Source organism: Lissotriton helveticus, chromosome 6, assembly GCF_964261635.1.
Source record: "Lissotriton helveticus chromosome 6, aLisHel1.1, whole genome shotgun sequence".
In the NCBI taxonomy this organism is placed as follows: Eukaryota; Metazoa; Chordata; class Amphibia; order Caudata; family Salamandridae; genus Lissotriton; species Lissotriton helveticus.
Window position 1 is genome coordinate 207,827,305 of NC_136067.1, and position 23,379 is coordinate 207,850,683.

At 47.7% G+C, this 23,379-nt stretch overlaps 1 protein-coding gene across 1 annotated transcript in view; it reads right to left on the reverse strand.

The window, feature by feature from the left end:
- Nucleotides 1-23,379, reverse strand: part of LOC144762427 (cytochrome P450 2K1-like) — a 222,370-nt gene that overhangs the window by 80,621 nt on the left and 118,370 nt on the right. Inside the window, exon 7 of the mRNA XM_078647609.1 lies at nucleotides 15,754-15,938. Within this exon, the coding sequence (XP_078503735.1) occupies nucleotides 15,754-15,938 (185 nt within the window). The remainder of the gene's footprint in view (nucleotides 1-15,753; nucleotides 15,939-23,379) is intronic.

Here is a 23,379-nt window from a genome sequence, read left to right on the forward strand (position 1 = left end):
CTTGGTACTCTGAGGCACTCGCAATCGAAAAAAAGCATTGCAAAACCCTTGAGCGTACTTGGAGGCGCTCCTATGACCCTCTAGCAAAAACTAGCTATAGATCTGCTACTAAAGCCTATCACAGACTGATAAAAAAAGCTAAAGCCACCTATTACGCCGATTTGATTAATTCCAGCACTAATCGTCCGAAAACCATTTTTTCCCTAATAAAGGATATGACTAAAACGCCTGAGGCAACAAGTAGCACAATAGTCTCCGACTTTCTGTGTGATGAATTGGCCTGTTTTTTTGTTAACAAAGTAAAAGGAATCTATGATTCATTAAACCTCGGTGAGTCTGTTACGACCTACAGTGAAGCCACTGGCCCATATGATCTACCCTACTCTCTTCTTACTCTTCCACCTCTTTCTCAGGCAGATCTGGAACTCCTGGCCTCTAAGGTGAAGTCTGGGTCACCAGATGACCCGGTAAAACCTGAGATGTTTCGACTACATCAGGATTCCATCTTGCTCGAGGGACGGGAGCTCATCAATAGATCGCTCCAATCAGCTATAGTCCCCAGCTCCTAGAAACACGCTAAGGTGGTCCCTCTGCTCAAAAAGCCCACCTTAGATCCCTCGCGGCCAGAGAGCTTCAGACGCATCTCTTTTTTGCCGTATCTGGCCAAGGTGACCGAATCTCATGTTAATTCCATCTTGACCAAATACTTGGAGACTAATGGGATCCTGGTTGAGTCTCAAAACGGTTTCCGAGCTAATCACAGCACGGAGTCCGCTCTTTTGGCAGTCACTGAACAGCTGAGGGCTGCACAAGATCTGGGCGATACTTCAGTCCTGATCCTGCTGGACTTGAGTGCGGCCTTCGACACGGTCTCCCATAAGATCCTACTTAAGCGACTTGGGGAGATCGGGGGCGGGGGCGGGGCCCTGGATTGGTTTGCGTCTTTTCTATCTGAGCGTTTCTTCCAGATTCACGTCCCACCGTACTCGTCCAGCAGGCTCCCCCTCAGCTGGGGGGTCCCACAGGGGTTTGCTCTCAGCCCCACGCTGTTTAATGTGTACGTCCGCCCCCTGGCCGTGTTAGCCAGGGAGCGTAATATCAAACTAACAACATACGCCGACGACACACAGCTTATTTTCACCTTCTCCAGTGACGCCGAGATGGACCAAGTTAAATTTCAAGGAGATGTACTAGCCATCTCTGGCTGGATGTCAGAGAATTGTCTCCAACTCAACTCGTCTTAAGCTGAGGTGCTCTTGGTTGGCCGTGATCCACAGAAGTGGGATGAGCATTGGTGGCGCCCTGCATTGGGTCCACCCCCGATTCCAAAACAGGAAGTAAAAAATCTGGGGGTTCTCCTGGACAACTCTCTTGCTCTCGACTCCCACGCAAAAATCAATCAATCAATCAATCAATCAAGCATTTGTATAGCGCGCTACTCACCTGGAGGGTCTCAAGGCGCTTGGGGGAGGGGGTCCTCTACTGCTCGAACAGCCAGGTCTTGAGTTGCTTCCTGAAGGAGAGGTGGTCCTGGGTCAGGCGGAGGTGGAGTGGCAGGCACCTGTTATGGTCGTCTATGCTCTCTCAAGCACATTTTAGGTTTCTTCGAGCCTCCCACCCGTCAGACAATAGTCCAGTCCACGGTCCTATCTCATCTGGACTATTGTAATGTGCTCATGCTGGGCTCAAACCTGACAGTCACAAAAAGACTTCAAAGGGCTCAGAACCCTGCTGCCCGCACTCTTCTTGCTCTGCTGAAACACTGCCCCACCTCACAGATTTTACGTCGACTACATTGGTTACCCATCAAAAAAAGAATTCAATTCAAAACTCTCTGCTTAACTCACAAAATTCTTTATGGCCATGGCCCTCAAATACTGCAGGGACTCTGTACTTTCTACACTCCCACGCGTGCTCTCCGTTCTGCTGATCTACATCTCGCCCGCACCATTAGGGTGCGTAGGAGTAGAGCTGGGGGTCGCTTTTTCAAGTGCATGGCTCCGACACTTTGGAATTCCATCCCCCTGGAAGCACGAAATACTTTGAACCATCTGCTCTTCCGAAAACTAATCAAAACTTGGCTGTTCTCCTCCTTTTAGGGCCTCCCTCCCGGACATTGCCCTATTTCTTCTCTCTCTATTATGTGCCTGCCATGCCCTGTTGTTGGTCCGTTTGTGAGCGCTGGGACGCCCCGTTGCTGGGGTAGCCACGCGCTATATAAACATACTTAACATAACATAACATAACATAACACTGACGGCATACACCAAACTCCTATACAGGGGCCTCGCCTCCAGGGTGAGGGTCGGGAAGCTTATCTCAGCCCCATTTCCGGTGGAGAGGGGAACCAGGCAGGCGTGTCCCCTCTCCCCCTCCTATTTGCACTGGCGGTAGAACCCTTGGCCATTCGGTTACGACGAGAGGAGGAGGGATGGGGCATCCCGATAGCAAACACGTTCCACTGCGTTTCCTTATACGCAGACGACCTGCTCGTTTATGTCCGTGACGTAACGGGAGATCTCGCCTCGCTTTGGCAAACCTTGCAGGAGTTCGGAGACATGTCAGGTCTCAAAGTTAATTTGGGGGAAGTCGACAATCTATTCACTCAGCCCTGACCTGGCACCCCATGACATGCAGATAGGCACACAGACCTTGCAATGGAGCGAAGCGGGCCCCAGATATCTAGGAGTGCGATTATACCATTCCCCAGGGGACCTTTATAAGGGAAACCATCGCGGGGTGTTGGCGGGCCTCCGCTCCGTGGTGGGCTTCTGGAAGACACTCCCCCTGGCACCTATCGGGCGGGTGGCAATAGCTAAAATGATAATGGTACCCAGACTGTTGTATCACTTTACAAATCTCCCAGTTATCACACCTCGATCCTTCTTCCGGGAGTTGGACACGCTTCTCACAACGTTGATATGGAGGGACAGACGGCATAGAATAGCCCTACGCACATTACAGTTGCCCACTACGGGTGGAGGTCTGGGTGCCCCGTCGTTTGAATCACATTTCCTAGCCGTGCAGCTTCAGTGGCTGTCTCACTGGACGGCCGAGAGGCACATGGGAGAGACGATTACTGACAACGGAGGGCTGCCTCTTCCCGCCATTAGAACAATACTAATGCCGGGCACCAAACCGGTCCGCACACACCCGATACAGGTCACTATAGCCCGCAAATGCATGATGCGAATCCACAGACTGTCGAAAGAGCAACCGTTTTACTCCCCATGGTTGGCTTCTCCCAGAAGGAGGGATATTACACTGGGGGGGCCTGCGGGCGTGGACTGAAAGCGGGGTGACAGAGATGGAAGCCCTGTTCCACGAGGAGCAACTGAGAACATATGAACAGCTAGTCGAATGGTATGACCTTCCGCAGGGACAATTTTTAACACATAGGCAACTGGTAGACAGCGGTCGTGCATACTGGGACTTGCGGAGTGGGGAACCCCCAACGCACCCAGTACTACACACGCTGCTGCGGATGGGGGTGGGCAGGCAACTAGTGACATGGCACTACAAGGCAATTCGGGAATTAACTAAGGTTCCCCTGGACAGACTGCGCCAGTCCTGGGAGGGCGACGTGGGTCGAGTCTTCCACGACAAAGAGTGGACCCAAGCGCTAGAATACCCTAAAAAAGTCTCCCGGAACGCCCGTTTAAAAAATATACAGTTTAATGTCCTACATCGCGCTTATCTTACACCTGATAAGCTGCAGAGGTACTACCCAGACACAGAATTCAAATGTCCCCGGTGTCAGACACTGAATGCGAACTTCAAACATATGTTCTGGGACCACCCGTCCCTGCAGCCATACTGGAACAAAGTACACCACACACTACAAACATTAGTACACCTGCAACACATTGCCACATGGGAGGCATGCGCCCTGGGAATCTACAGAAAAAAGAAGTCTGAGAAACTGCAGTGGCGGTTTGCATCCCTAGCTATCCTCCTGGCCAAAAGAAACATAGCCATCCATCAGAGGGACCCTACAGAACCACCAGAAGAGGCTTGGATAGGAGCAGTGAACAAGTGGGGAGCGGCAGAGGAGGAGACCCTGAGGGAGGAGGAGGTAAAGGGCACACGCAAACACCCAATCTCTATGGAATGGGCGCATCTCCTAATACAATTTAAGCAAGAGACAACCACAGAGGACGCCCCAGAGCCGACACAACCCCCGCCCTGCAGACCCGCTTAAACCCCAGCCTACAGGCCCCGCCACTGAGCGAGTAGCACCCCTGGAGGGAGGCTGGTGAGACATGGATAGTCAGCCTTGCTGATTTGATCACCTGCCAGTGCTATGGGTCCCTCTCCCTCTCCCTCCCCTGAGACACGCATCCCCGGGTCCCACCGGCTGATGGCTGGCCCGTGTGCCGACCGCACTTACCGCTCGCCCCCGCCCGCCGCGCTTCCCCCCCACCTCCCCCCTTTTACTTTTTTTCGGGAGGTATCCCCTCCTACGGTTACCAGTTCAGTTCAAGTCGGCAGTTTGGAGACCGACTCATTTACACGAAAGTTGATGCTTGCGCACATCAAATAGAGTAGTATACTGACGGAGGGAAAGCATTTCCACCCGACCCCATTATCAAATAACCAAAGGGATCAGGCACACTCAGAAACGGTGTCATGCTACGACATAGCCCAATGACAGATTCAGGGGACATGATATACCACTGTCGTATTCGAAAGACTGGAGCCGGTCTGTTGTTATTGAACCATGATTGTAATTGTTGAGTAACATTTACGTATATACTGATCGATCTGTGACATGTCTAATGTCTCACATGGAAATTTCGAAAATGTAAAACCCTAATAAAAAGACGTAAACAACAAAAAAAAAACGGTCTTACTTATGACAAAATGATGGCACACCTGAAGCCATCTTGATTGGAATAAACTGGTTACACTTAAAACATTTAATTTAAAAAGGAACAAAATAAGGGGGTTCATTTTGTCATAGGAATTATGGTTAGTGTTGTAGGACGAAAAATTAGGGCATGGTTTAAGAGAGATCTCAAATCCTCTTCTACTTGAAATTTCTGATATGCAGACTGAACAATCACTTTCAATACAAGCAGTAGACTTCCAGTTACCTCCCTGGTAGCACTACCCCCTACACTATCCAAACACCACTGCACTACCCTAAACCCAAAAACTCTACCCCCAGCACGACCCCCTACACTACACAAACACCACTACACTACCATAAACAGTAAACACTACCCCCTACAGAACACAAACACCACTGCGCTTCCCTAAACCCTAAAACACTACACCCAGCATACTACCCAAACACCACTGCGCTACCCTAAAAAGTAAAACACTACTCCAGCAAGACCCCCTACACTACCCTAACACATCTGTACTACCCCAAACCCAAATACACTACCCCAGCACGACCCCCTATACTAGCCAAACACCACTGCACTACCCTAATCCCTAAATCTACCCCCAGCTCGACTCCCTACACTACCCAACCACTGCGCTACACTGAACCCTAAAACACTACCCCTACACAAACACCACTGCACTACCCTAAACCCTAAAACACTACTCCCAGCATGACCCCCTACACTACACAAACACCACTGTACTACCCTAAACCCTAAAACACTACCCTCAGCACGAACCCACAAACACTACACAAACACCACTGCACTACCCTAAACAATAAATCTACCCCCAGCACGACCCCCTACCATACCCAAACACCACGGCACTACCCTAAACCCTAAATCTACCCCAGCACGACCCCCTACACTATCCAAACACTACTGCACTGCCCTAAACACTAATACACTAACCCCAGCACGATCCCCTACACTACACAAAAACCACTGCACTACCCTAAACCCTTAAACACTACCCCTACACTACACAAACACCACTGCACTACCCTAAACCCTAGAACACTACCCCCAGCATGACCCCCTACACTACACAAACGCCACTGTACTACCCTAAACCCTAAAACACTCCCCTCGCACAAACCCACAAACACTACACAAACACCACTGCACTACCCTAAACCCTAAATCTACCCCAGCACGACCCCCTACCATACCCAAACACCACTGCACTACCCTAAACCCTATATCTACCCCAGCACGACCCCCTACACTACCCAAACACCACTGCACCACCCTAAACACTAATGCACTACCCCAGCACAACCCCCTACACTACACAAACACCACTGAACTACCCTAAACTCTAAATATACCCCCAGCATGACCCCCTACACTACACAAACACCACTGCACTACCCTAAACCCTACATCTACCCCCAGCACGACCCCCTACACTACACAAACACCGCTGCACTACCCTAAACCCTACTACACAAGCACCACTGCATGACCTATAAACACGAGCCCCAGCACGACCCCCTACACTACCCAAACACCACTGCTCTACCCTAAACACTAAAACACTACCCCATCACGACCCCCTACGCTACCCAAACACCTCTGTACTACCCTAAGCCCTGAAACACTAACCCAGCACGACCCCCTACACTACCCAAACACCACTTTACTACCATAAACTCTAAATCTACCTTCAGCACGACCCCTACACTACCCAAACACCACTGCGCTACCCTAAACCCTAAAACACTACCCTCTGCACTACACAAACACCACTGCACTACCCTTAACCTTAAAACACTACCCCCCAGCACGACCCGTACACTACACAAACACCAATGCACTACCCTAAACCCTAAAACACTACCCCCTACACTTCACAAACACTCCTGCACTCCTCTAAACCCTAGAACACTACGCCCGGCATGAACTCCTACACTACACAAACACCACTGCACTACCCTAAACCCTAAAGCATTACCCCAGCATGACCCCGTACACTGCACAAACACCACTGTACTACCCTAAAACACTACCCCAGCACAAACCCGCAAACACTGCACACATACCACTGCACTACCCTAAACCCTAAATCTACCCCCAGCATGATCCCCTACACTATCCAAACACAACTGCACGACTCTGAACCCTAAAACACTACCCCCTACACTAGTCAAACACCACTGCACTACCCCAAACCCTAAAACACTACCACCAGCACGACCCCTACACTACACAAACACCACTGACCTACCCTAAATCCTATATCTACTCCCAGCACAAGCTCCTACACCACCCAAACACCACTGCACTACCCTAAACCCTAAAACACTACCCCAGCACGACCCCCTACACTACCCTAACACAACTGCACTACCCTAAACCTTAAAATACAACCCCCTACACTACACAAACACCACTGCACTACCCTTAACCCTAAAACACTACCCCCAGCACGAACCCCTACACTACACAAACACCACTGCACTACCCTAAACCCTAAAACACTACACCCTCCAGTACACAAACACCACTGCACTACCCTAAACCCTAAAACACTACCCCAGCATGACCCAGTACACTACACAAACACCACTGTACTACCCTAAAACACTACCCCCAGCACGAAGCTGCAAACACCAAACAAACACCACTGCACAACCCTAAACCCTAAATCTACCCCCCAGCATGATCCCCTACACTACTTAAACACCACTGCACTACCCTAAACCCTAAAACACTACCCCTACACTAGACAAACACCACTGCACTACCCTAAACCCTAAAACACTACCCCCAGCACGACCCTCTACACTACACAAACACCACTGACCTAACCTAAACCCTATATCTACCCCCAGCACAACCCCCTACACTACCCAAACACCACTGCACTACCCTAAACCCTAAAACACTACCCCCAGCACGACCCCCTACACTACATGAACACCACTACACTACCCTAAACCCTAAAACACTACCCCATACACTACCCTACATTGCACTATCCTAAACCTTAAATCTACCCCCAGCACGACCCCCTACACTACCTAAATACTTCTGTACTACCCTAATTCCTAAAACACTATCCCCGGCATGACCCCCTGCACTACCCAAACACCACTGCACTACCCTAAACACTAAAACACTGCCCCCGGCACGACCCCCTACACCACCCAAACACACTGTTACTAACCTAAACCCTAAAATATTACCCACGGCACGACCCCCTACACTACCCAAAAACCACTGTGCTACCCTAAACCCTAAGACACTAATCCAGGCACGACCCTGTACACTACACAAACACCACTGCACTTCCCTAAACCCTAAAACACTACTCCCGCACGACCCCCTACACTACCCAAACACCACTGTGCTACCCTAAACACTAAAACACTACCCCCAGCACAACCCCCTACACTAACTGAACACCACTGTGCTACCTTAAACCCTACAACACTACCCCTAGCACGACCCACTACATTACCCAAACACCACTGTGCTACCCTAAACCCTACAACACTACCCCCAGCATGACCCCCTACACTACCCAAACACCACTGCGCTACCCTAAACCCTAAACCTCTACCCCCAGCACAACACCCTACACTACCCAAACACTACTGCCCTTTCCGAAATCCTAAACACTACCCCAGCACGACCCCTACACTACCCATACATGTCTGCACTACCCTAACCCACTACCCCAGCACGACCCCCTACAGTACCCAAACACCACTGCACTACCTTAAACCCTAAATCTACCCCAGCACGACCCCCTACACTACCCTAAAATCACTGCACTACCCTACACCTTAAAACACTACCCCCAGCACGACCCCCTACACTACACAAACATCACTCTACTACCCTAAACCCTAAAACACTATCTCCAGCATGAACCCGCACACACTACCCAAACACCACTGCACTACCCTAAACCCTAAATCTACCCCAGCACGATCCCCTACACTAGACAAACACCACTGCACTACCCTAAACCCTAAAACACTACCCCCAGCATGACCCCCTACACTACACAAACACCACTGCGATACCCTAAACCCTATATCTACCCCAGCACAACTCCCTACACTACCCAAAACCACTGCACTACCCTAAACCCTAAAACACTACCCCTGTATGACCCCCTACACTACACAAACACCACTGCACTACCCTAAACCCTATATCTACCCCTAGCACAACCCCCTACACTACACAAACACCACTACACTACCCTAAACCCTAAAACACTACCCCCAGAATGACCCCCTACACTACCCAAATACCACTGCTCTACCCTAAACCCTAAAACACTACCCCAGCACGCCCCCCTACACTACACAAACACTACTGCGCTACCTTAAAGCCTAAAACACTACCCCCAGTATGACCCCCTACACTACACAAATACCACTGCGCTACCCTAAACCCTAAAACACTACCCCAGCACGACCCCCTACATGATGAGGAATTTATGCAGTGCCTCGTTTTGTATCCTCCTTTACAAAGATGTCTGTTTGCAGTTTCACGGTTTCGCTTTTAGCATAGTTTATTTCCGTGCCTCTAGACTGAGGAAAAGTATTTCACTAGAGCAATGTCACATAATTGAGCCCTCCATTGAGACCTTTGAAAGTGCCTCAGTCATTTTTTCAAAGGTTTGCCACGGATATTTCTGCAGGCAGTTTGTGCAAATGGACAAATCATTCAGAACATGCTAAGCAGTAGCACAGTTCAACTCTGATAGATCGCTCGCCACTTAAACAGTAAGGCAGGTGTAAAAAGGGGCGTGGCCTCGGACCACCTCTCTGCAACGCAGCTCTGTGGCGCTTACTGGAGGTACCTGGTGAACTGGTTGGACCCCAGGGACCCTGAAGATTCAAGGGGACCTAATCCCCCAACTTAAAACGTGCCACGGGTGCCTTTGCACAGTGTGAAGGAAGGGGGCTGGGCCTGACGTGGCATGTGTGCAAACACGCCCTGTGGCACGTTTCAAGTTGGGGAATTAATTCCCCTTCAATCCTGAGGGCCCCTAGGGGCCAACTAGCCCACCAGGTACCTCCAGTAAGTGCCAAAGCCCTGCGTTGCATAGAGGTGATCCAGGCCATGCCCTTTACACCTCTCTGCAACACAGCTCTGTGGCGCTTACTGGAGATACCTGGTGGGCTAGTTGGACCCCAGGGACCCTCAGGATTGAAAGGGACTTAGGGGCATATTACCAACGTTAAGCGATATTTATCGCTAACGATGCTTAGCAACAAATTTTTTAACGCTAAGCATCGTCAGAAATTATCACAGATAAACCTTGCTATTATCAAGGTTTATCGCAAATGCGATAAAAAACGGCCGCAATGCATGAATATCGCTGAAAAGTCAGCGATATTCATGCATTACCGAGCTAATGCTCTTAGCCATGTTATCCACCTCCCATTGGATAACATGGCTAAGAACTGCTCAGGGCAGGTGTTAGTTTTTGGAGATATTCGCGCTTAGCGCGAATATCTCCAAAAGTTGGTAATAGGAGATAGCGATGTTAGCGACTGTTTCCATGTCATTAGTGATAAATATCACTGACATGCAAAGTGGGGCCCAAGATGGTCGCTATCTCCTACTAGCTGTCGCTAACTGGTGTTAGCGATAGCTAGGTCATAGGGAGATAATTTTATCTCCGCTCTCTTGGCTTTTAAAGCCAAAAAAGCGGAGATAAACCCCCTTCATAATATGCCCCTTAATCCCCAAACTTAAAATGTGCAACGGGCGTGTTTCCACAGTAGTGAAGGGAGGGGGCGGGGCCTGAGGTGATGTGTGCAAACATGCCCTGTGGTGCATTTTAAGTTGGGGAATTAATTCCCCTTCAATGCTAAGGCCCCTGGGGGCCAACTAGCCCACCAGGTACCTCCAGTAAGTGCCAGAGGCCTGCATTGCAAGGAGGTGGTCCAGACAACGCCTCTTTTTACACCTCTGCAATGCAGCTCTGTGGCGCTTACTTGAGGTACCTGGTTGGCTAATTAGACCCCAGGGACTATCGGGATTCAAGGGGACTTAATCTCCCAACTTAAAACGCCACAGGGCGTGTTTGCACACATGTCACCTCAGGCCCCCCTCCCTTCACCACTATTCAAACGTGTGTGTTTTAAGAGGTAGTTTTAATCCCCCTGCCCTATTATGTACTAGGGCCTTACAGAGGAGGTCATGCTAATCACAGGGGTACCCCAACGCATAGGGTTCCCTAGTGTATGTAGGTGTTTTCACTGTATTCTAAGTGTCTTTTAACATACCACTGGCTCTAGGCCTGGTTAGTCAGATTCAGTTACCACCAGTCCCCGTTTGAAAAAGTTGTGGGCAAGGATGATTTTGTAACAAGACCTCTTTCTGCTCCTCTGTTGTTTTTTTCAGCGCATGTCTTGCTTCTTCCTGCACTTTTCTTCGTCTTTATGGTCTTCTGTTGCTTCTTTCTGCATTTCTTTTGCTTCTTTCTGTGCGTATTTTCTTCTTTTTTCACATGTCCTACCTCTGTAGGCATCGTTAGAAACTAGCATTTGAAAAACCTTTGAAATTCACTGAAAAAACCATAGGTTTCAGGCACGTTATAGTTAGAAATTAGCATTTAAAAAACCTTAGAAATTCACTGAAAAAAACATAGGTTTCAGGGGTGTTTACAATTCTCATTACGTGATACTTGACCATTTGAACCTGGTGTATTAAATATTTGCTTTTACTTGTGTTAAATGTATCATGGGCTCCACTGCTAAGGAAGAATAGGTGTGTATCTTTTATGGTTTTACAACCAAAATAAAGATTATGATGATGAGGATACTTTTGTTTCTTTATTGCAAATGCAAAATTATTGTAAGGCAATACTTTTACCCTGTGGCTGCGATAAATGTTGCACTCGCACCTGTGTTAGTCCGTGTTTGAGCCTCAAGCATCGGCTAGTTGTGAACTTTTATTCTCTAAAAGTTAAATGCATTGCAGTGAATTATATTATATAAAAAGCAAAATGTTGCAAATTTCACCCTTGTTAGTGCGTTTTTTAGGCACATGGATTATGTTATTGTGGGTGCTATATGTTCTCTATGATTGCCTTGGGAATTTTCAACGAAACAACTTATGTTTGTTGCTGGAACCTTACTCCTGTCTTCCTGCCTGTGTTTAGCACACTCCTTAGCTGTGAAGCTAAGGAGTGTGCTTCCTTGAGATGTGCACAAGATTTATAGGGTCTTTGCATTCGACATGTAGGCCATTTTATGATCATTAGGCTTCCCTTGTGTCCGCTCTGAAGTGGAGCGGGGGTTTTATGACCTTTATGTCCGTTTGCTCAGAAAACCTTTGCAGAAGTGAACTGCATGTGGTGCTGCATTAGAAGTGTTGCGCCCAGATATTGAATGTCTGCAAAGAACAAAGGGGCTTGTTCTGCAGCTAGCCAAAACGTTATTTAATGGCTTAGTGAATGTTTTGTAACTTGATATGGGAAACATTTGGGAAGCAACGCTCCTGGATAGTGTTTAAAACATCTGTAAAATCCCCTCTGAAGTAAAAAAAACTGTTTTTCTTTGTTGAGCTTCAACCCTTGTAAGCATAGCGTTCATATCTGAGCCTTTAGCAATGTTAGAAACGAAAGAGAAGATTTGGGATTAACTTGTTCCCTAGAAGTGTTGTGCGCCTTGCTGTATGAAAGAGGCACTGTTGTGTGTTTCCAACGTAGTACTAAAAACTATGAAAGTAGGTCTCAAACAATTTAACAAGCATTGGCATAGCCAATAGGTCTCGCCCTTGGGACCTTATAAGTGTTTAGCCATGCAACAGTTGATGTTGTTTCACTAAGGATATTGTGCTGGATAACTAAACACTTATAAGGTCCCAAAGGCGAGACCTATTGGCTATGCCAATGCTTGTTAAACTTGGCAACACTGTATGGGCATTGGTTGCACATCATTAGTACCAATTTAACACCCAAATACAGCAATAAGCAACAGAAAGGTCACCAGTCCAGCTTTCAAAATGGCCTTCCACTGTGCGTCAACCTGTGTTGCAAGTATTTTCAGTAACTTTTTAACTGTTCGAGCTAGAAACTATTTTTTTATTATTAAAATCTTCAGATTATGAGGCAGTTGATGGATTATGTGGCAAATGTGGAAAATCTATAATTATGCAAAAATCGCTGCGGCTGTACAATCACAAAATTCCAGTGGCCCTGACAATAGGAAGTGGGCACAGGTAGAAAGTGTGGAGTAGGAACTTGTGGACAGTGTGGTGGTTTGGAACTAATGGCTGGTGCAAGAAACAGGCACTGATTGGCAATGAGGCATAGGCACTGTTGGGCAGAGTGATGAGCTGGCATTGGTGAAAAGTGATGAGTGGGCACTGGGTTCGAAGTGCACACTCGTGGAAAGGTCTGAGGGCCCAGTGTCGTCACTCTGGTGCCTTTCACAAGCATCAAATTCACTCTTAATATGAATGTAAATGTTGGGTTGGACAACACAGGGAATCTGACACAGGTGGAGAGGATTGAAATGCACAAAATAAGTAAATAAATCTGAGATATTCCCCACTCCCACCTGCTCGTTGGGACAGCAGTAGACCGACGAAAAAAAGTAGTGAATTGCAATATTGTGCAGGCCCAGTTTTCTGAGTTTCATATTAGTCACATCCTGTACATTAAAACATTAATTTAAACCTGCTGGAAAATTCCACACCGTGGTGATATTTAAGTAAAGTTAAAAGTTGATACCCCCCTCATCTGTGTGTGGGACGTCTGGTAGGGGATCATGGCCGTGGGCTGACGCTGTTTGCGGGAGCTCCAACCCATGGGAGGGTGCTCTTATTGTCTGGCAGTGTTTGAGAGGTTTCTCTCCCCTCTAAATGTGCGGCAGGAGCGAGTGAGGGAAACCGTACCTCAAGTTGCGGTCTCCTTCAGGGATCGTGGGCTCTGTGGATGGGTATGGGCGCCAGGCGGCCTCGAGGCTCCTGGTGGTGCATGGCATTGGCTCTGTTACGGCGCTTTCATGATGCTGTGGCCTGAGCTGGCTTCCGGGTTGGCTCCATTAGAGTCAGCACAGTTGCGGGCGCAGCAGGGAGTAGTCGGCTTTGTGGAGGACCTGAATTACAAAAGGGCTGCATATGGGTGGAGGAGCTCAGGGTCTGCTGTGCTTTGATTAACCCCAAAAAGAAGGTTGATAAAAAGAGTGCAGGCACTGGTGAGACGCAGCAAATGTCATTGGAAAAAAGGGGGTTTTACCTGGTACTATTAACTTCTTTTGGGGGATCAGTAAGGCCTGGAGGGGAAAAAAACTGCAGTAATAAAAGGTGTTCCTCAGCATAGCCCTGAAAGTACAGCAGAGAGAGCACCACTCGCAGCACCCGTTCTTTACTTTTTCAACATTAATATGTAAGCGCGTATGCTGCGATTATAGCAAAAGTAAAGAAATAGAAAAAAACATCTATTTCTTTACTTTTGCTATAATAGCGGCACCCGCGCTTTACTTTTCATGTTAAAAGTAAAGCATGGGTACTGCGATCATAGCAAAAGTAAAGAAATAGAAAAAAACATCCATTTCTTTACCTGTGCTACAATCGCGGCACCGGCGCTTTACTTTTAATCTAGTTGAGGCGCGGAGAGAGGCACGCAAAGCGCGCACGCCTGCGCACATGCACTCAAGCTCTAGGCCGGCCATGGCAGCATTTTTTAAATCACTTACTAAAAGTCTCGCCAGACCAGCGCATGCGCTGGGTCAGGCGAGACCTTAAAAACTCATATGATGTGTGTAAACAGCACATTGGCACATTGCCGTAGGCGCAGCATGGTAGATGTTTGGTAATCTCCAACCTTGTAATTAAAATGCGGCTGTGCTGCGTTATTTAAAAAAAAGAAAAAGCCTAGTATCTGGAGCAAATCACCCGTTCTTTTGCTCATATATTACATATAAAAGAGTTGTTACCAGATAAACCATCAGTTCCGTGGAGAAGCACCCCCCAAATACCTGAAGACTGTATTCTGCCAGCAATAAATATACTTATCCTAGTGCATGAGGAAGAAAGTGAGCAGCAACATGAAACCTTACTTGGTACTATCTCTCTTCAAAGATTCTGGTGGGCTTCCTTTCCTGCCTGCGTCCGCTTCTGTGGTTTCTCAGACGTCTTCAGGGCACCTCTGATTTCCATGGGGAAAAAATAATCTCAGAGCTTGCGCACATACAAAGGGGGTTGTAGCCTGACCAGGAGGATCGGGTTTCACAACCACCCATCAGGGAAGAAAGAAAAAAGCAAAAGCACTTTCTGACTCCAACCACTTGATGGCGGAATATGTACAGTATGCGAATCTAGAAGACGTATATGCTGCAAAACTACTGTTTGCATGCATTTTGATCTTGATGAAAACATTAAAATGAAACAAAGACAAGAAGGGAACTGCAGACCAAACATAGGCCAATAATCATGTAAATATTGGCCATTAACTATGTTCCCATGTCTTAAAATCAAAAATTTGGCTATGTCCATTGTAATGTATTTTCCAACTCATAAGCAAGCACTAACCCCACCTCTCTATGTACCCATTTTTGATTCATAAGTACATGTATTTGTAATAGCCCCTCTGCCTACTTGATGCCAGTTGTTTGCAGCTTCTAATTGTCGTTCCCCCATTATGTAACCTTCCATTGGGCTCTGGGCCACCCTAGAGGGTGGTCAATTTCCACCTTCATTAAGTGGTAATTCTACTTAGTTACAAAAAACTGTTAAAATCTAGAGACTACTCTCATAGTTTTAATTGGAACTGAAAACAAACCCTGGATCACTGTGTCTTTAGTGGTTAGTTCTTCAAAAGAACAGTTTCACAATGATGGATTCAGAACAAACAAAAAACATTTAACATACTCACTTTTGGAATAAAGTAGCCTTTAAAATGGACATCCATCGCCGTCTCGTGAGGCAAACTCATTGGTAAGATATCTGCAAATCTCTGAACTTCGTGGATGACGGCATCAGTATAAGGCATTTGCCTTCGATGTTCACTTTGTGGCTTTGCAGCGCCTATCACACGGTCTATCTCTTTCTGAACATTTTCTGACAAAAAAAATAGCAGAACAGTGAGCCAAGACGTTAAGGCAAGCTGATTTTGAAACTATGATGCTTTAGGTAAAGGGAGAGGTTCAAATATGGTAGACGGGCCGCTGCTGCCCTAGGAGGCCAACCATCACAACTTCAGTTATCATATTTAAAGAAAAGTAAAAAAGAATACTCATCTGTCTGAGGAGCAGCATTCAAAATAGGAGTATGTAGGAGAGCAAAATATTTGTAAGGAGAATTGATATTCTAATTAAAGTGCTACTCTTCTTTGAAATGTTGTGCTGCTATAGGGATGGCATTGCATTTCTACAATATACTAGCCACCTGGTATCTTTAAGCATCCTTAAAATTGCAAGTGTCATTTCCACTCACTGCAGCACCTCCTCCAGAAGTCAGTGGTTCTTTAGATACTGTAAAGGCCTGAATAAGGGGCATTTATATCACATTTCAGAAAGCAAGACTGCCAGGCAGGTGACATCTTTTTGCCCAGCTCACCTTACTTTTTTGTTTTAGACAGACCTCCAAACCGCAGGAGTTTGTTTGTGAAAAAAGAAAAAAACAAAGGCCATGATCTAGCAGGGAGTTTTATTGAAGCACTTTAAGGGCACTGTTTATGTTCCCTGCCAAATCTGGCATGCCTTCCATGGGTAAGTTCTCTGCAATGTTCTACAGCATTTATTGTTAAATATTTTTTTGTTTTTTTCTCATGTTAAATATGTGTTTTTTTTTAATCTTTATTTTTATTTCCCACAACTATACAGCATATAATGGCACGTTAACCAGTGGTGAGTGACATACTTTACGAGAGTTATCAGCTACAGCAGCTTAACGACAAAGCAAACAGTCCGAGCGCCATTAAGAACACACAGCACGATACATAAGGAGGAAGAGTAACAGCAGTACCAATATAGTCCTGCAATGCCTGTGCCTCCCAATCCCAGACACCAAGCAGCTGACCTCCCTCCACAGTACCCACTGTACAGTGGATCATTCAAGTGCTAGCAACATTCCTGGGGGCCACACTATGAAGCATAATCTTCACAAGTCCATCCATCCATCCTATAGAGCCGTTAGGCCACTGCCAGTTTCCCTACATTCAACTCCGCATCAGCAGCAGGCCCAGTCTCTTCAGTATGCTAGAGAAATGCCTGGTAGCCAGGTCGCCATCAGATCATGATAAGCATCAGACTAAGTGTTGCAATACGCCATGTCTGCGTGCCATTCTCGCAGTGTTAGGAGCGGACACTTATTTATTTATTTATTTGTGTATTTTATAGAGCGCACAGCTGCCCCAACGGGGCGTCCCGGCGCTGAGAACTTTGAAAGCGGAGGGCACAGGAATATGTTAAAGGGAGAACAGATGGGTCTTCAGGGACTTGCGGAATGACAATTCTGTGTGGGAGGAACATAGGGCCAACGGGAGTTTGTTCCAATGCTGAGTGGTACAGACCTCAAAGCTTTTTCCACCTGCACGTGAGCGTTTAAAACGAGGAGTTTCCAGGAGGAGAAGAGAGTTGGAACGTAATGTCCTGTAGTTGGAATACGGTCGCAGGGTGTTTTTCAAATGGGCGGACCCAATACCCCTCGAAGCTCGATAGGCCAGCGTCAAAGCTTTGAAAATGCACCTTTTGGCCATTGGCAGCCAATGCAGTTTGCGAAGGTGGGGAGAGATGTGGTGTCTGAAAGGGATTCTTTCCACTAACCGTGCGGCGGCGTTTTGGACCGTCTGGAGTTTTTGACATAGGCCTGCTGTGATACCTAGATACAGGGCATTGGCATAATCAAGATGGGAAATGATCAGTGCCTGGATCACAGTCTTACGGCAGTCCGCTGGTAGGTAGTTGATAAGCCGTTTGATGGTCCTGATCTTGCCAAAACAGGAGGCTGTCACTGTTTGTACCTGGGTATTGAAGCTAAGTTGTTATCCCAATGGACACCCAGGTTTCTTACCGAGTCTTTGGGCGTGGGGGCTTGGCTTAGATCTTCTGGCCACCACAGACTGGAGTCCAGAGGGGAAGGTAAGTTGAAAAACAGAATCTCCGATTTTCCTGCATTAAGTCGAAGGGAGTTGGCATCCATCCACTTGGAAATGTCCCTAAGGCAAGTTTTTAACGGATCAAAGGCAGAGGAATAGGGGGAGTTGAAAGTAAAGAGAAGCTGAATGTCATCAGCGTAGGAAGTAGATTTGATCCCAGTCTGAGCGATCAGCTTTGCCAGGGGGGTGAAATAAACATTAAACAGGAGCGGGCTGAGGGAGGAGCCCTGTGGGACTCCCCATTTAAGTGGTCTGGCTGTGGAAGTATAGGGAGGGGTGAAAACCTGCTGTGTACGGTCAGAGAGATACGACGTGAGCCATTTCAACACAGTGCCACCTACGCCTAGGTCCACCAGCCTCCTCAGCAGGATCCTGTGAGAGACGGTGTTGAATGCTGCTGAAAGATCCAGCAGCACTAACACCGCCCTTGACCCTCGGTCGAGTGTCCACCTCACCGAGTCAGCCATTTCAATAAGGGCTGACTCCGTGCTGTGGCCCGACCTAAAGCCGTGTTGGGAATCATGAAGTAGCCCATTGGTTTCAATGAAATTCGCCAACTGGGAATGTACCAGTTTTTCCAAAATTTTAGCAGGGGCGGGCAAAAGGGAGATGGGCCTGTAGCTGCAGGGGAGGTCCGGATCCAGATTGGGTTTCTTAAGGATGGGGACCAGGGAGGCATGTTTCCACTTAGCGGGGAAACTACCCGATCTGAGGGAATCATTCCAGATGTGGTTCAGGTAGGGATTCAGAAGGGGTGCCAGTTTTTTATATTGCTTGGCAGGCCATGTGTCGTTGGGAGAGCCTGATTTGCACTTTAGTAGTTCGGACAAGGTGTCTGCTTCCGAGATGGCTGAAAATTCGGACAAGGTAGCCTGTGATGACGAGAGAGTAGGGGGTACCTCTTCCCAGTCTTCTTTGTTAGGGGTGGGAAAGGAGGAATAAATGGTCTCGATTTTCTCCTCGAAGATTTGTGAAAGTTTGTCGCATAATGACTGTGATGCGGGCTGAGTTCGAGTCAGAGCATTAGGGTCTGTAAAGGAACGAACAATATTGAAAATCTCTCTGGAACCATTGCTGGCTAGTTTGATTCCGGAGGATAGAAAGGCCCGTTTATGTTCTTCAATCATTCTCCGATATTCTTTGAGTGCTGTTTTATATGTGCTTTTACTTTCGGGAGAGAAATTCTGTCTGAAGGTGCGGCCCGATAGGTCTTAATGGGTTTAAGAGGGGCTAGGGCATCTAGGGCCGGGCTAATCCAAGCGTCCAGGTGATCGATCTTTCGGTCGAGGTTAGGAGACTGGCTGGGGTGGGAATTTTGTAGATATTCCAGGAGAGTGTCGGGGGTGATGCGGCTCCAGTTTCTACCTGCGGTTTTTGGGGTGATGGTAGGTCTGAAGGAATGGGGACACTTAGCCCAGTGCATCACTATCCAGCACCTAGCAAGCCGCAACCCAAGGGCTACTAGGCATTTCAAGGTCTTCAGGACTTTTCTGTTGTAGCCAAAACTGAATAAATAAACTGAACAGCAGAATCAAGCCATACAAGCAAAACCCGCTCCATCAACACTACAAGGGAAGCAGCAAGACCAGTCCTGAAATCCAGAATGAAAGTTGAGCCAGCGTGTAATACACTTGATTAATATACTTGAAGTGGACCAACCAGTGTTGACTGTTTAAAGAGACAGTCCGGATGACCGAACAGTAAAGGAAAGGTGGGGCCAACATCGGCCCCGCCGCAAGTATGGCAGGGCACACCGGCCCGCACCCGCTATCGCTGTTGGGACGCGCCCCCATCGCGTCATCATGACTCGGCTGGGCGCGCCTCAGTATAGATTGCATCCCGGGTCCCGGAGTGACCCGGAAGTGATTGAATCACTTCCGGGTCAACATGGAACAAAGGCCAGGCCAGTTAGATCTGGCCGGGCTGAAGAGGGGTTAAAAGGCCGTGGAGCGCGGAAGTCTGCCTCTTTGACTCCGCGCGCCGCGGCCTGCCCCTCCAGCCTCTAGGAGGCTGTAATTCTTTTTCTTGTTTTTTTCCCTGGGAGGTCTTCGCGATCGGGGCATCGGATCGTCGCAGGACGTGGCCAAGCATGGAGTTTCGCAAATGAATGGGCGTTGCAGCTGGATCGGGGCGTGCGGCGCGGGAAGAGTCGGAGAGCGAGCCCAAAAGAAGTTGGGAGCCGATCGGCATTTCCAGGAGAACTGTGCCGAGCGGGGACAACGTCATTCCAGCACGGAGCCCGGGTGCGGGCATGACGCTGGGGCTAAAAGGTGAGCCCTGGGCCTTGGTGCCGTGTTTGCTCTGCGCGGGTGTTTGTCCATGCAGGTGACACATAGGGGGCTTTCACAGTGTGCCGGACCACTGAGCCATAGAGCCTCAACCTGGAGTCGGCTGTTAGGTTCGAGCCCCCTCAAACGCTTTCTCTTTCAAAAGCCATCACTTTCAAGGAACTGGAATGTTTCGGCACATGATGTGCCGGCCCTGTTCTGTGGGGAAACCGGTTAGCGCTGTATGCCTCTTTATGACTAGAGCAAGCGCATTCAGAGCATCACCTCAAGCCCTTGTACTATTGGATTTGTCTGTCGCTTTCGACACGGTGGATCACAACATCCTTCTCCACCGTGTCGGACAGGCCGGCATCCAGGGACCCGCCTTCAATTGGATTGAGTCTTTTCTCATTGGCAGAACACAAGCCGTTCGCTTGGGCTCTTTTACGGCAGCAAGGGCATCCACGACCTGTGGAGTCCCTCAGGGCTCCTCTCTTTCCCCCCTTCTATTCAATCCATACCTTCGGCCATTGATCCACTCGCTCAAGAGGTGGGATATCACAGTGTTTAATTACGCTGATGATTTGCAAATCATCTTCCCTCTTGACTCGCCTGAAGCTGCTAAAAATTTTCAGGCAGTGATGACCCATATTCAGTTGTGGATGAACAACAACCAACTGAAATTAAATCCAGGGAAAATGGAGCTCATCCTTTCTGGAAATAGCTCAGCATATTGGGGCCTTCAATTCTGGCCAAAGGAGTTGGGTTTCCCCCCTACCCCGGCAAGTGTGGTAAAGAGCCTGGGGGTTATCATTGATGCAGAGCTTTCTCTCAAGGCTCAAGTAGGGGCTGTGATCTCCTCCAGTATGTTCCAACTGCGTAAAATCCACAAAATAGCTCACCTACTACCACATGCGGCACTGGTCCATGCTCGGCCCATCTTCACCTGCTGGTCGCCCCTGCAGTAAAACTCAAAAAGTTCGGCGGCCGCAGGTTTGCTTACCTGGCCCCTAAACTATGGAACCCTTGCCCCCTGTCAGTCAAGTCAAGTTGCTCCTTATTGATGTTTAGGAAACTTCTGAAAACCCGGCTTTTCACTCTAACCGGTTAGTCCACCTCTCGCAATCTCTGCACTCTTTCTTTTAGCGCCAGGAAACTTATGGTGTCAGTGCGCTTTATAAATTTCACTTAAGATAAGATAAGATAAGGCTGTTATCAACCTTGAGCATTAGTTAATTGAGGGAGCGGACCTGGTATCGTCTTAATTTTTATTCACGGGCGGCCTCATTGAGGATGGGAACAGGCAGGGTGCGGGCAGAGAGAGGCAGTATAGGTGCCCGTCTTCGGGGTTTCTAAACGGTGTCGACCAGTTAGCTCGGTTGGTTAGAGCTTCCTGCTAATAGCGTCAAGGTCACTGGTTCGGTCCCCGGATTGACCGGAATTACTCCTCATTAAAATAAAAAGTCAGTAATTTTCAAACTGGATTTGAGCTCCTGCTATCCCTCCTGTGAGGTCTAAAATATACGTCACGTAGTTCACGAACGAGGCTCACGTTCGCTAGTGGTAGATTAAAATATTTAATAAACTGACTGAAAATGTGGAAGTAATGTCGCAGTTCAACAGTCCCAATGCCACAGACAGCTAACCCCCACCTATTGACTGGGTCAATGTAGAAATAGATCGGATGTATGTGGCATAGCATAGTGGAGCAACTTGAGAGGTGCTATGCAAAGCATGTTTTTTCATACTGGCATAATGCAGAAAGTAGCATAACTACATGTGGAATGTGGAATGGCAATGCGAGCTTCATTTCTGGGGTAGTGTACAAACTGACACGGTAGTGTCTGCATCGCTTACTTAAGCTACATGTACACTGGCATGACTGTCTGTGCTTTGACTACTGGAGCAGGAGTGAGTCAGTTTCACTTGCTGCACTCACTTGGTTGGTGCAACATTGGTGTTTTTAAATTATTGAACAGGCCTTCTTTAACTTCCATGTGCATTCAATCCAGCTTCCATTTGAAAGTAGCTACCATTCCGGTTTAAACAAGGATTCCTAAAGACGGGGCAATCCCTTCTATAAACAAATTAGGTGTAGCTAGAGGCACGTAGGCGGCCTAGGTCAGGTCTCCCCTGCTGACAGCCAGCCCTGCTTGTTACCAAATTTGTATGGTCTGTAAGTTTTGCTTACCGGCACACATTGTTTAGTACTTGTGCTTAAAAAATATCTCGCCATCTCTTAAGGCAGGGCTTTAAGTAGGCCGGGTCTCCCATGTCCTGAGCACCGGCAGTTTGTTGTAAAAGGGGGGCCTCACAAAGGTACTCTGTCAGGCCCCCGGACTGCAGGCACATCATGTGCGGGTGCTCACACTGGTCACCTTCACTAGTGGAAAAGTTACGGCATGAAGGCATGCCAAGTGAGCGTTGTAGGGGGAGAGAAATCCTTTAAGGAGTAATTTTGTCTCCGGATTTTCACTTTCTTTTTTAGGCCTAGGAGCAGCAATATTGTTGTGTTGTCCCCAGGGCATCAAATGTTAGCTTTTACACTATTATATACAAGCCATGGTTGCTGCTTATTTATCTTATGCAACAAACAGCCATTGACAAAGCCAATAGTCCTGACTTATAGGTATGATACGTGTAATATATATCTTGGTGTAATGACAGAAAAAACGACAAGTTGTGCAGCACACTATGCTAAGCACAGATGTTAACCACGCTTCTTTGAGACTCAAGCAGAAAGCCATTAAGGGACGAGAATATTTAATTCGAAGACAACTAACACCGTTGTGGGCCTAGTAATGAATTCAATTTGATGTATATCTGCAGGAAGTAAGCATTTACATCAAAAAGTAAGTACCAGCAGCTGGATTCATATGAGATTTAGCACTGTTGTAGGTAAGCGCTTTACCTTATGTATGCTGTGTTAGAAAGAGGCCACATGCCTGTGTCCTCTTGCTCCTTTCCTGGAAAGTGAAGGACATTGAATCTTGAATGTGACATTCACAGGCCTATTTTAAAAAGAGCTGATATTCATATGAAAGATCTTATTTCCTGGAATGTTATGAGGATCCACTCTTCTTATCAGAAGGGTGCCGGAAGTAACATGTCATTGTACATCCTGCTGTTCATTAAT